The sequence below is a fragment of the Balaenoptera acutorostrata genome, chromosome 19, assembly GCF_949987535.1.
Source record: "Balaenoptera acutorostrata chromosome 19, mBalAcu1.1, whole genome shotgun sequence".
Lineage (NCBI taxonomy): Eukaryota > Metazoa > Chordata > Mammalia > Artiodactyla > Balaenopteridae > Balaenoptera > Balaenoptera acutorostrata.
The window spans coordinates 47,901,744-47,916,044 of NC_080082.1; the positions used below are offsets into that span (position 1 = coordinate 47,901,744).

Here is a 14,301-nt window from a genome sequence, read left to right on the forward strand (position 1 = left end):
CACAACACTTGTTTTTCTCTCTCCGCTACCTCCCTCACCCTTGCCCCGTCTCCCGTCATTAAGAAAAATGATGCAGTAGTTCAAGCCAAAACCTGTGCAGTCCTCTCTCGTTCCCGCATCTTTTTTATACAAGTCATCTACAAATCCATCAGCTCTATATCCAAATTACGTCTCAGGTGCACCCACCTCTCTCCACCTCCACTGTCACCCCCTAGTGGGACGGTGCTAACGTCACTGGCCTGGGTGACTGCCACAGCCAGCTTGCTCTGCGGCCACCCGGCTGGCCTCCAGACAGCAAGACGGCCTTCTAAAATAAACATCATGCCACGTCACTCCCCGTCTCAAAAGGTTTCAAACTCCCTCCACTGCCGATGAAGCCCTGCCTCCCTCCCACCGCATTTCCTGCCACTCTCGCCCTTGTCAAGATGCTCCGGCCGAAAGGCCTTCTTTTAGTTCCTCTAGCAGGTGAAGCTCATTCCTGCCACAGGGTCTGGTTTCTGCGCCTGTGGGTGCCCCTGCCCACGTGCTCTTCTTGTACCTCTTCACATGGCTGGTTCCTCCTGTCACTCAAGCCTCAGGGCAAGCCCTGCTCAGGAGCCCCTCCCAGCTTCAGTCATTCTAGCACATTACACATTTTATTTCCTTTACAGCACTTACCCAAAATCACAACCACTTATTGCTTATTTAGTGCCAGCTTTGTGGGGGCAGGGACCTTATCTGTCTAATTCCAGCTGTAGCTCCAACACCTGAGAAGGGCCTGGCACACAGTTGATGCCCAATCAATATTTGTTGAATGAATAAACACATACTGTTCTAGAGGGAAGCGTCCAAGGTACATAATTGAATGCAGCAAGCACAGAAGAGTGCGTATGCCACAATTCCTCCGACTTGGGAAAACAAAGGGATGTAACTGTGCACATGGACTTGCACAGGCTCAGTCGCTTCCCAAGATCTCACAGGAAACAGCTAACACTGTCTCGGACATGCGGAGAGCATCTTCCACACATCATCTCAAGCCCTTCTGTATCAATTCAGTATTTTTTTTAACCATGAGTATGTACTACTTTTGCAATTGAAAAGAATTTAACCAGAAAAATAAATCAATTGGTTCTTTTATCCATAGCAGGGGTCCCAACCCCTGGGCCGTGGACCGGTACCAGTCCACAGCCTGTTAGGAACCAGGTCGCACCGCAGGAGGTGAGTGGCAGGAGAGCGAGCAAAGCTCCATCTGCAGCTCCCCATCGCTGGCGTTACCGCCTGAACCATCCCCCCCGCCCCACCCCGCATCCGTGGAAAAAGTGTCTTCCGCAAAACCGGTCCCTGGTGCCAAAAAGGCTGGGGACTGCTGATCTATAGGATTAAAAAAAAAAAGCTTTCCAGTGATCTCTCTGACCCAAGTTGAGCACGTCCCAGTGACGACGAGCTTAGGAGTTCAGTCATTTGTGGCACGTTACAAATGCAGGCAGGAGGCAGGGGTCCGGATAAAGACCTCTGGGGCTGGGCTCACACTGACTTCACTCCACGTCGCTATTTGCTGCCAGGGGGCATCAGCACTCACCATGGACGACGTGGCATCCAGGAGGCTCACGACCTTCATTTCAATGTCGTTCTGGCCAAAGCTCTTCAGCAGCTTTATAACCTCACTCACAGTCAGCCACTTACAATCCACGTCTTGAATGGAAACAATATAATCCCCCTCCTTGGCTCCTGCCACCTATGAAAGTATGATTTAAATAAAGGTCAATGTTCTGTTCATTCAGATCCCTAAAGCAGTTCCCAAGTTCATTAATAAAATAGTTATCTGCACAAGTTTGCTTCAAGAAGGCAAAAATTAATCCTTTTCTCTTTGGGCAAGAAAGGTATGAGAGGCCTTTCACATAAAGCAAGGCCTTTTACAGAGAGGAACCCTAAATTGAATCACCCACATACATTTGTTTGGGCAGCTCTCTTTATATTTTACCAGTTTCACTGTCTGCAAAGATGCCAGTGAGTTTTGCTCCCAATTTAGAAGGGTCCACACTTACCGCAGCAGAGCAGTATGGATCCAGGAAGTGGACTTGAACTGGGGAGTTTCCTCTCAGGGTGAACCCCAAGTCTCCTTCTTCTGCAGTAAAGTGAATGCTTCGAGGAGGCGTCCATCTCTTATTAGCCGAAAACACAGATAAAGGGCCCTTTGGAATAGAGCATCATTAGCTGTAGGAGCTGAAGGCTGAATCAGGAACTTTTGAAAGCCAAAGGAAATGATGCCTTATTGTCCTTACAGATTTCATTCGGCCCTGCTCCGAGACTAATGATACCATCTGGGATAATATGTGCTACAAAGTCATACAGGAATGTTAATTGCCATTTTCTCTAAAAGATCCAATATATTTAAGATAAAATTATCTTTTAAAAATTATCTTAATTTAAATCATCTTATATAACATCTCTAATTAAAAATCAAAAACATCTAAAAGTAGCCTTTTACATACTTGCAACTTATAAAAAAGCTTTCCCCTCAAGTCATTATGAAATAAATGTTCAACATACCAGCTTCTGGAAGAAGTCCGTTACTGTCACCTTGGAGAACTGTGGCGGTATAATTTCAACCTCTCGCTCAGTTTTAGCTGGAAAAGAAGATTAAAAGTAAAAGCATAAATGTTTCTGTAATTGAAAGTTATCCTGGAAAACTCAGGGCTAACTCCATTTGGGAGTCATAGCTCTACTATGAGCTATATCCCACTCTGGGGCTGGGACAGAGTAGTGACAATAAGACAAATTCCCTGCCTTCGAGGAGCTTATTTGTATTCTAGGGGACATCCTCTGGTATTCATAAAATCCTACTGAGAAGTAACCTACGTTTCAGGTGTGGCTGTTATGGAAAATACCATGCTTTCAGCACAGTTTCGGGCGAGATGTGCTTCCTCTCTTCAGTATTAATGTGTGATGCGAGGATTTCACAGTGAGAAGTGCGTTTGCCAAATCTCCACTATCATATTCATGGCAGGCTCAAGCCAACCCTTCCCATGAGGCTAGTCAGTGTCTAACAAAGGATCCCAGTGCAGGCTAAGTATACATGAACAACAGTATAAAAAGAAAATATGGGGAAGAAGACCGGCACTGCCAAGAAGACTGACACACCTTTGTATTCACGGGACGGCCCTGTGGTTTCTTACAGACGAGCTGCTTCACACAGCATTGGGCTCAGACAGGTTACTCATCCACTGCAAGAGTGGTGCCACCACCCCCAGACAGCCTCGCCAGGAGCTGTGCATCTCCCTCCCTCTGTGGAGGTTGTCTCCACTGTGTGGACAAGGGGGCCAGGGAAGTGGCCTGTGTCCATGAAGGAGAATCCCTGAGCGCCACTCCTGTTTCCACCAACCAGCTTGGTCACCTGGAACAAAGACTTTGATCTCTCTAAGCCTCCACTGCCTCATCTTTAAGATGAGGGTGATACTAGTATCACCCTCATAGTACTGGAGAGCGAGATCTCACTTACATGTGGAATCTGAAACGGCCAAACTCTTCAAATCTATTTACGATAAAAACCCTCAATGAAGGGGGTATAGAGGGGACAAATCTCAACATAATAAAGGCCATATACGACAAGCCTTGAAAACTTTTCCTCTAAGATCAGGAACAAGACAAGGATGCCCGCTCTTACCATTTTTATTCATCATAGTATTGGAAGTCCTAGTCATAGCAATTAGTCAAGAAAAAGAAGTTAAGGCATCCAAATCAATAGTAAAACTGACACTATTTGCAGATGACATAATCCTACTTACAGAGAACCCTACAGACTTCACCAAAAGACTGTTAGAACTAATGAATGAATTCAGTAAAGCTGCAGGATAAAAAATCAATATACAGAAATCCATGGCATTTCTATACACTAATAACAAACTATCAGAAAGAGAAATTAAGACAATCCAATTTACAATTGCATCAAAAATAATAAAACACCTAGGAATAAATTTACCCAAGAAAGTGAAAGACCTCTACACTGAAAACTATAGGACATTCATGAAGGAAATTGAAGAAGACACAAATAAATGGAAAGATAATTCCATGTTTGTGGATTGGAAAAATTAATATTGTTAAAATGGCCATCATACCCAAAGCAATCTACTGATTCGATGCAATCCCTATCAAAAATCCAATGGCATATTTCACAAAACTAGAACAAATAATTCTAAAATTTGTATGGAACAACAAAAGATCCCGAATAGCCAAAACAATCTTGAGAAAGAAGAACAAAGCTGGAGGTATCATGCTCCCTGATTTCAACTATACTATGAAGCTACAGTAATCAAAACAGTATGGAAAGGGCACAAAAACAGACACACAGATCAATGGAACAGACCTGAGAACCCAGAAATAAACCCACACATAGATGAACAATTAATTTATGACCAAGAAGCAAAGAACAGACAATGGAAAAAGGATGGTCTCTTCAATAAATGGTGCTGGGAAAACTAAACAGCCACATGCAAAACAATGAAACTAGATCACTATCTTACACCATACATAAAAATTAACTCAACATGGAGTAAAGACTTGAATGTAAGACCTAAAACCATATAATTCCTAGAAGAAAACATAGGCGGAAACCTCAGTGACATTGTTCTTACTGATATTTTGGGGGATCTGACTCCAAAGGCAAGGGAAACAAAAGCAAAAACAAACAAATGGGACTACATCAAACTAAAAAGCTTCTGCACAGTGATGGGAGCTATCATCAGAATGAAAAGGCAATTTACTGAATGGGAGAAGACAGTTGCAAATTATATATGTGATAAGGAGTTACTATCCAAAGTATATAAAGAACACATACAACTCAACAACAAAAAAACAAACAACTCAATTAAAAAATGGGCAGAGGGTCTGAATAGGCATTTTTCCAAGAAAGACATACAGATGGCCAACAGGCACATAAAACACCACTAATTATTAGGAAAATGTAAATCAAAACTACAATGAGATATCACCTCATTGGCTATTATAATTGGCTATTATCAAAAAGACAAGAAATAACAAATGTTGGAGAGGATGTGGAAAAAAGGGAACCCTCGTACACTGTGGGTGGGACTGTAAATTGGTGCAGCCACTATGGAAAAACAGTATGGAGATTCCTCAAAAAGGTAAGCATAGTTCATATGACCCAGCTATTCCACTTCCAGGTATTTATCTGAACAACATGAAACACTAATTCTAAAAGGTATATGCACCCCTATGTTCATTGCAGCATTGTTAGCAATAGCCAAGATATGGAAACAACCTAAGTGTCCACAGACGGATGAACAGGTAAAGAAGATGTGGTATATATATACAATGGAATACTACTTAGACAAAAAAAAAAAAAAAAAAAAAGAATGAAATCCTGTGACTTGCAACTAAATGGATGGACCTTGAGGATATTATGTTAAGTGAAATAAGTCAGATAGAGGAAAAAAAAACACCATATGATTGGAATCTTAAAAAATCCCCAAAAACAAATGAACAAACAAAACAAAAACAAACTCATAGATACAGAGAACAGATTTGTGGTTACCAGAGAGGTTTGGCGGGGAGGGATGGGCAAAATGGGTGAAGAGGGTCAACTCTACAGTGATGGATGGTTACTAGACTTGTGGCGGTGATCACTCTGTAGTGTATACAGCTGTTGAATTATAATGCTGTACACCTGAAACTCATACAATAAAAAATAATAAATAAATAAATAAAGGCAAACTCATAGAAGCAAAGAGCAGAATGGCGGGTGCCGGGGGCAGTGGGGGGTGGGTGCTGTGAGGAAACGTTGGTGAAAGGGTATAGAGTTTCAGTTATGCAGGATGAGTAAGTTCTAGAGGTCTAACACAGTACGGTGACTATAACAACACTATATTGTATACTTGAGGGTAGATCATAAGTGTTCTCACCACACACACACTCACACACAGACACGATGAACTAGATTTTGAAGAAATTTTCACTGCCAAAGTAAAAACTTTTCCCTGCATCCCCTGGATCCACTGTATCAGTGAAAATTTTACTTCTTGTTTCGTAATAAAAATAATTTTTGTCTGGGGAAAAAAAAAAAAAGAAAGAAAACGGAGAAAACAGGGTAAAGATCAAGCCTTGGAGCAAGAATAAGGATGCAGGTGGCTTTCAAACTATGGAGCCGGAGGTAAAAGACAGATAGCAAAGCGCAGTTTTCCAGAACACAGGTGGCATGTGGGTGGGTATGGAGCGTAGGGAAAACGTCGAGGCGAAAGGCAGTTCTTGGGGTCTCCTGACTAGCGGTGGTGGCTGGAACCCCAGGGGAGGTCGTGAGACTTTAAGGAATCTAGAGGAAGCAAACCAGGGAGAGGAGACCCTCGAGAATGACAGGAGGGGAGGTGGGTTTGGGCAAGACAGTCAGCAAATAGGGTGGAGAGGAAAGTGAGGGCAGAAAGAACCAAGGTGGCAGGGCCCTGACGCCATAGGTGGCGTGTTGAGGGGCAGGAGGGGGTCAGCTGCCACCAAGGGGTCCACGAGGACGAAGACCATAAAGAAGGCCCTGGGATCTGGGAATGAGGAGGTGAGGACACCAGGGCAAGAGCAGCACGTGGCCCTGTCCCAGTGCCCGGCACACAGCGAGGGTTTGCCCGGCCCCTGCAGGATGAGCGCCCGAGCGCCCCTGGCACACTCTGCACCTGGCACCGGCACCCAGGCCACTCACAGATGATGTCGGGAACGTCGATCAAGTTCAGCAGGTCATAGTCCTCACGGAGCTGAGTGTACTTGAGCCGGGACCGCTGGTGCGCCGCAGACAGCACCTCCTGCAGCACCTCGATGTTCCGGAGCTTCTTGCACAGGCTGGCCTCCCTCACGGACTCCTCGTGATGGGTAACGGCTCGGCACAGATGGGACTTGCCTGCCCGCAGAAAATCAAGACCACAGGACACATGTCGTAAACTGCAATGTGAGTACCTCAAGGAGAGCCCGAGTGCCCAAGGATTCGCCCAGAAAGGTGGACGTTCTCTTTTCTGAAGGATCTGCCTGGATGGCTTCAGTCCCTCTTAAATGTGTGTACAATACGCTCACTTGTGTCTATAAAACTTTCATTCAGCAAACATTTACCGAACATTCTAGGCATTAGAGATAAAGCAGTGAACAAAAACTCGCCTCTGCATTCATGGAGTTTACATGCTAGTGGTTGAAGACAGATAATTAACAAGCAAAGAAATATATAATGGGTTGTGTGGCTATAAGGTTCTGGAGAAAAATAAAGCAGAAATAAAAATAGGCAGATGTAGCACGAGAAGATGGGGAATGGGGAGTTGCCCTTCTATTATGGGTGATCAGAAAAGGCCTTTTATTTTATTTATTTATTTTTTATTCATTTTTACCAAGAACTTTATTGAACAACTTATTCACCCTTTTGTTCCACTACCTTCTGCCATTTTTCAGGCAACTTCATAATTCCATCTTCCCAAAACTTTTTATCTTTTTGAGCAAAGAACTGTTCCAGGTGCCTTTTACAGTCTTCCAGGGAATTGAAAATTTTTCCATTAAGAGAATTTTGTAAAGACTGAAATAAATGGAAATCCGAAGGTGCAATGTCTAGTGAATATGGCGGATGAATCAGAACTTCCCAGCCAAGCTGTAACAGTTTTTGCCTGGTCATCAAAGAAACATGCGGTCTTGCATTCTCCTGATGGAAGATTATGCATTTTCTGTTGACTAATTCCGGATGCTTTTCATCCAGTGCCACTTTCAGTTGGTCTAATTGGGAGCAGTACTTGGAATTAATCATTTGGTAGAAAAGGCCTTTTAGAAGGTAACTTTTAAGCAGAGCCCTGAAGGAAGTGAGGGAGCAGTCAAGAGGATATCTGACAGAAGAGCGCTCCTAGAAGAACAGCAGCAAGTGCAAAGGTCCTGGGGCAGGAGCATGCCTACATGTTTAAGGACAACAAGGAACTTGGGAGTTTGGTTGGAGGGAGTGAGGGCTGGAGAGAAGGGTAGGGAATGAGGCCAGAGAGGAACAGGGGCCTGACCATGTCCAGCCTCACAAGTGCAGGTGAGGAATTCTGCTCCACCTCTGGGTGAGATGGGACCACGAGGGCTCCCTGGTAAAAAGCTGGGCAAGCTGTGTGACCTCTCTGGGCCTCTGTTTCCTCAGATGAAAAATGGGGAATCATACCATATGTATCTCACAGGGTTGTGTGAGGTTTAAGCAAGTCAATGTCTGTTAAGTAAGCACTACGTAAGCTTGGACCAGGGTGGTAGGTAAGAAGTGGTCAGATTTGGGATATTTTTCTAGGTAGAGCCAACGGGATTTGCTAATCAAATGCGGGGATGAGAAAGAAAGATGAGGGCGGAGAGTGCGTCCAAGGTTTCTGGCCTGCACACCTAGAAGGATGGAGCTGCCATCCTTGAGATGGGGAAAGTGCATGTGTGGGGTGGGGGGACAAGTTTGGGTGGAGGAAGAATTCAGGTTTGGACATGGAAAGCGATACTCACTCTGAGACCTGTTAGAGACCAAACTAGGACAATTCATTACCAGTTCTTAGGTGTGGCCTAAGAAATGTGTTCCTTCCAGATTAGCATGACCAAGGGCCATCCCCTGGACCACTAGGGTGTTGGAAGATTGCCAAAGCTCTGGCTCCATCGTGGGAGCCCTGGTCCCTCGCAGAACCTGTGAGAACACAGCTCTGGAAGCCCGTTGAGGCCAGAGGACTATGCCTCCCGGTTTCTGAATCCAGAGTGGCCACGATGACTCGGGAAGCCCTACTCTCCGGGCCCTGCCCTGGGGACCTGTCTGGAGTTGCTGGTGAGCGGGAGTGTCAGGTGGGGCACAGGGAGGGAGGGAGCAGGAGAGCCAGCACACACCCAGCTGCTGGCGCTGGTGAACGTTTTTCAGCGTGGCCAAGGGCGTCATCCCCTCTGGCATGTGGTCATAGAGCTGGGACAGGCATTTCTCCTGGTGGTCCTCATCTGTGCCAGGCTTCACTGCAACAAGAACCACAGGATAAATCCCTTCTTGTGGCTGATGGTACCGCAGACCCACTGAGAGATCCCTCTTTCAACCACATCCCCAGGTTCCCTTCTCCAGCTTTACAAGGCACTTGGGATAATAGGTCTCCTTTCCACCCCTGGACATACCCAGGCAATCCAGCCCAAGGTCTCTGTGCAGGGGGCCCGGCACACTCTAGGGGCTCATGATTTGGCTCCAAGCCCCTGCTCTCTACCTGCTCCCCATCACCCATCTCGTGAACCTCCAAGCACAGCCCCACCTCAAACCTCTGGGGGCCTCCATGCCTGCACCCTCCCTGGCATGTGTCCCCTCCTGACCTCACCAAACCACCCACTGCCACCTCAACACTTCCAGCCTCTGTTCCAGGGGTCACTCAGATCCTGTTCTCACTCTAGCTGTCCTTTGCCTCCTCGTTCAGCTGGAAAAGTCCTCCTCAGAGTCCCAAGTCTAACTCGAATGGCACTGCCTCTGAGGAACCATCCATGACTACACCAAGGACTCCAACTGCTGCCTCATTTGTGTTCCTACCACAGTGACTGAAGCGCTGTATTTCGGCTGGTTTGCATGACTTCTCCTGCCTAATAAACCATATAATAATACTAGCAGGAGCAGCTGACACTTCCAGAGAGCCCACCGTATACAAGGCACTATTTAGCTTTGCATAGAGGCATTTAGTTTTCACAACAGCCTGTGAGATAGGTTCTCTTCATGTCCCCATTTTACAGATGAGAAAACTGAGGCACAGAGCAGGTAAGTAACTTGCCCAAGATCACCCAGCTAGTAAATGACAGAGCTGAGATATGAACCCAGGCAGTCTTGGCCCCAGAGGTTATCCTTTTCGTTACTCAGAGGGCTGCCTTTATTAGCACCAATTGCAACAGAAGTCCCACCCAAACTCAGATCAGAGCCAAGACTACAGGGAGGAGAGTGAGGCACTCACTGCAGGCTGAATATTTAAGGGGGTGCCCCAAACTCAGCCATCAAGATATATATGATATTTTAATACAATTTTCTAAATATCAAAATTAATACAAAAATATTCATGATAAACAACCGATCAAAATTTTTTTTTATTTCAGGTTCCCATGTGGCTCAGTACGGCACCGTTATTGCTCTGCGTCCTTATTTAAAATTTTAATCACCAAGGATTTTTTTGCCTTAGTTTTGATTCATTTACAATTATAATGTTAAAATATTATCTCAATTACTGAGTTTATCCCCTTAGATTTCGTGCCTGAGGCGAGTGCCTCCCTGGTCTAGTCCTGGCCCTAGATTCCAGGTGAAACATCATCTCCATGAAGCTGTCTGTTCCATCCCAGGCAGAAGGAACGCTACCCCTCTTCCTCCCACAGGAAGGAACCACATAACCCCTAATCCCACCCCGTTGCCTGGGCCAACATGTAATCCCCACCCTGTGCCCCCAGGCTGTGAGCTTCTCCCAGGCAGGCAGACAGCTCTCACTCAGCTCAGAATCACCCAGAGGCAGCAAAACCACAACACTGACCAAACCCCAGAGCCTCGAGATGCCAAGCCTTACACCGGTGGTCGATGAGGAGGGTGGCTGTGAAGTAGTGGGCCAGGGCTTCGTAGTGGTGGGCCTTCACGCAGGCCAAGCTGGCCCAGGAGTATGGGATGTTCTCCTTCACTGGCTCCTGGTTCATGGCCGTGTGCAGCTGCCGATAGACCTCTCCCACCTAAAACGGAAAAAATGTTGGGAACGAGGAGGCTGGCACAGGGGCCCTCACGTAGCCGGGCTGCAGAAAAAGAGTCCTTTCTTCTAGGCAGCGGCCCCTGCCAGAGGTCGCTCCAGAATCTGGGAGCAACTCCAAGGTCTCCTAGCGCTGTCAGTGTCAGAGTTAACAGGGAGATCAGGCCACTGTCATTATGCTGGTTTTTAGGCTAAGCTGCAGATGGAATCAGTGATCCGTATCTGAATCACCATTACTTGCCAGGAAAATGCAAGCCAGCACTCTGGCCAGCTTGGGCGGGCATGCTGCCCAGGTCACGGGCAAGCTGCCGTGGGAAGCCCCCGCTGCGTCCAGTGGGCCCACACCAACGAATCCCACTCACTCCGAAAGTCACGGCAAACAGCAAGGCTTACCTTGGCAGCCTCCTGAGCCACCTTCACCAGCATGAAGAACTCGTTCTGGATCCCAGAAAGGCAGATTTTCTCAAACGTGCTTTCTTGGGCTTGCGCGAGCATCATTTTGACCAGCACACTGAGCATGGCGGGACTCATGTCGTAACTCGGAGTGTGAGTAAACGTCTCTTTCAGGTAGTTTAAAACCCCTACGATTGGAATTGTTTTGCACGTTAGTTGGGGATCATATTTATTTCACCATGCTGCTCAGGAGTATGGAAAATGACAGAAGCAAAAATATAAAACTGGTGTCCTGAAGCATCTTTGGAAAAATCTGATTCTCAATTACCATAAGATCCAGCAATTCTACTTCCTAGGTATAACCCCACAGAATTGAAAGCAGAGACTTAAATTGATATTTATACATGAATGCTCACGGCAGCATTATTCCCAATAACCAAAAGGCAGAAACAACTCAAATGTCCATCCACAGACATGGGGTACACAAAATGTGGTATATACCTACCACGGAATATTTCAGCCTTAAAAAGGAAGGCAAGTCTGACACACGCTACAACATGGATGAAGACATTACACTAAGTGAAATAGGTCCATCACAAGGACCAATGTCGTATGATTCCACTGGGTGAGATGAGGTATCTGGAACAGTCAAATTCATAGAGACAAAAAGTAGAATGTTTCCCAGGGGCTGAGGGGAGGAAGGAATGGAGATTTAGTGTTTAATGGGACAGAGTTTCTGTTTGGGGTGATAAAAAAGTTCTGGAGATGGATAGTTGCACAACAATGTGACTGTACTTAATGCCAACGAAGAGTAATCCTAAAAATGGTTAAAATGGTAGTTTTGTTATGTATGTTTTACCGTAGCTAGAAAACTTTTGTTTTGCAACTCTCTTCCAAAACATTTACGTCTGTATCAAGCAAAGAAACCAGCCTGCTCCCTGGCCATTCCTATCTCACCTGGGACACTTGTGAGAAATTCCATATGTGACTAGACATTTGATGGAGGTGAAGGCAGAAGGCAGACAGAATGACGGAAGGGCTCTCTGGGGGGCATGCTCACACTTAACCCCTGGGTCATTCATAAATTCCGGGCTTTCCCCCAGGACCTCAAGAAAGATCAACTCAGGCACTCCAGTGGAAATTTTCATGCTGTAGCCCTCAGCTGACTTTTTTATGTGTTAGAAAAGTGTCACAGCATTAAATGACAATCAACCTGGGGCTGAAAGAAAATCTCCGGCACAAATCCCATCTGACTGGTTCTTCTGGTGTTGCTGCAAAGCATAAACTGCCCTGCAGAAGGAAGGCGACGGCTGCGGGCTGTCTGCTCCTTTCTGGGGTTCGCTCCTACTCTGTTCTCAAGCTTTGTTTTGTCCATATCTCTGGAATCTTAGAGACAGGTCACCAAGCATAGCTGCTTCAGAGTCCTCAGAGAGAAAGATGAGCCCAGAAAAGGATTTACAGTGAAAGAAGTCAACTCCCACATGGAATTTCACAGTGTCGTTTCCTCCCAAGGGATCACTCATTTTAACCAAGCAATTCCATGATCAGCCAAAATGGCAAAGCCACAGTTCTTCACGGCCTTGCAGAGCAAAGTGAGATACCCCAGAAGGTTTTCTGCCAGGGGTAACACCCCGAAACAGAGTGACAAGGACCGGCACAGAAGGAAACTTGCTGTGGAGGCCTGCCCACTGCACCTCGCCTGGCAGCCCCCAGTCCTCTACAGGCTGGCACTAAGTGTCACTTGGTAGGGGGCCGAGAAGAGCAACCCTGGGTGAGTGAGCTTCTCAGAGTAAGCATAACAGAAAGGCAAGGGTAGTAATATGCACCAAACAGGCACGTCTGATGAAAGAGAAAAGAAAAAGCCTACATTCCCACCATTTGAGAAAACTTATTCTCTTCTTCGAAACTGTGTTCAAAGAAACAGTCCATTGACTGCCATCTGTGGGGCCACTCGTTTGGAAAAGATTAATCATTAACTACTGTGTACACGAGTCATATTCAGACAGAGACAGACAGGGTTTGAGCCAATAAGTGATTTTCTTGGTGGGAAGATAACACCAGCTCTGGAAAACTGGCCTGGCCCTTTCAGGCCTGTGAGGCCAAGCGCGGGCCTGGGAAGGACCCACAAACCCCCTTCAGCTGGGGTACCAGGGCCACCTGGCAGGGCCAGGGCTCTATCCCGGCAGCCCTCGCAGAGACACACCTGCGGCTCTCTGAAAGGCATCCACTGCGCTCTGCAGCCCAGCTTCTGTCTGTCGATTGCACCGGGTCCCGATCTGTGTGTAGAGGGCTCCAATGTTAAACAGAATGCTGGCCTTCTCCAGCAGCAAGTTCTGTTGGCTAACCGGAACCCCCGTGAGGGAGTCATACCTATTTAAAAGAAACGTCTTTTGAGAATATGGATTCCTTGGCTAGTGAGTGCCACCTTTGGGTAAAAATGGACAAAACTTATTTCTTGAATAAAACTCAAAGATGCACATGCAATGAGGTTTTATTTCCAAGCAAGACGATGGGCCTGATCATACTGGAAAAAAGACACCCACAAGCGCAAACAGAAATAGGGATTCTCAACCGGGACGTCCTTCCATAGGTGAATGGATATACAGACTGTGGTACAGCTACACAGTGGAAAATTATGCAGCACTAAAAAGAAATGAGCCATCAAGCCATGAAAAGACATGGAGAAACCTTAAATGCGTGTGACTAAGTGAAAGAAGCCAATCTGGAAAGGCTACATACTGTATGATTCCAACTATATGACGTTCTGGAAAAGACAAAAAGAGTCAGTGGTTGCCAGGATCGGGGGTGGGGCGGGGGTGGGGATGCCTAGGTGGAAGGCAGAGGATTGTAGGGTAGTGAAACTGTTCTGTGTGACACTATGCTATCATGTGGACACATGTCATTATTACATTTGTCCAAACCCATGGAAGGTAGCCCACCACGAGTGAACCCTACTGTAAACAACGGATGTTGGGTGACCATGAGCCAATGTAGGTTCATCAGCTATAACAAATGGAACACTCTGGTGGGGGGATGTTGACAGTGGCGGAGGTCGTGGGTGTGCAGGGGCAGGGGCTACACGGGGACTCTCTACACCTCCCCCTCAATTTTACTATGAACCTGAAACTGCTCTAAAAAATACAATGTATTAAAAAAAAAAAAAAAGAAGGCTTCTCCTAAATGAAAGATAGCAAGTCCTAACCCCTCATAATTCTTCCTGAGG

The 14,301-nt window shown here is 46.2% G+C and overlaps 1 protein-coding gene across 1 annotated transcript in view; it reads right to left on the minus strand.

Annotated features, from left to right (window-relative positions):
* RHPN2 (rhophilin Rho GTPase binding protein 2) overlaps positions 1 to 14,301 on the minus strand; it is a 59,481-nt gene that overhangs the window by 5,800 nt on the left and 39,380 nt on the right. The window contains exons 7-14 of the mRNA XM_007165069.3: positions 13,282 to 13,448; positions 11,079 to 11,266; positions 10,515 to 10,671; positions 8,833 to 8,952; positions 6,680 to 6,874; positions 2,530 to 2,606; positions 2,025 to 2,171; positions 1,559 to 1,714 (exon numbers count right to left, since the gene is read on the minus strand). Of these exons, the coding sequence (XP_007165131.2) occupies positions 1,559 to 1,714; positions 2,025 to 2,171; positions 2,530 to 2,606; positions 6,680 to 6,874; positions 8,833 to 8,952; positions 10,515 to 10,671; positions 11,079 to 11,266; positions 13,282 to 13,448 (1,207 nt within the window). The remainder of the gene's footprint in view (positions 1 to 1,558; positions 1,715 to 2,024; positions 2,172 to 2,529; positions 2,607 to 6,679; positions 6,875 to 8,832; positions 8,953 to 10,514; positions 10,672 to 11,078; positions 11,267 to 13,281; positions 13,449 to 14,301) is intronic.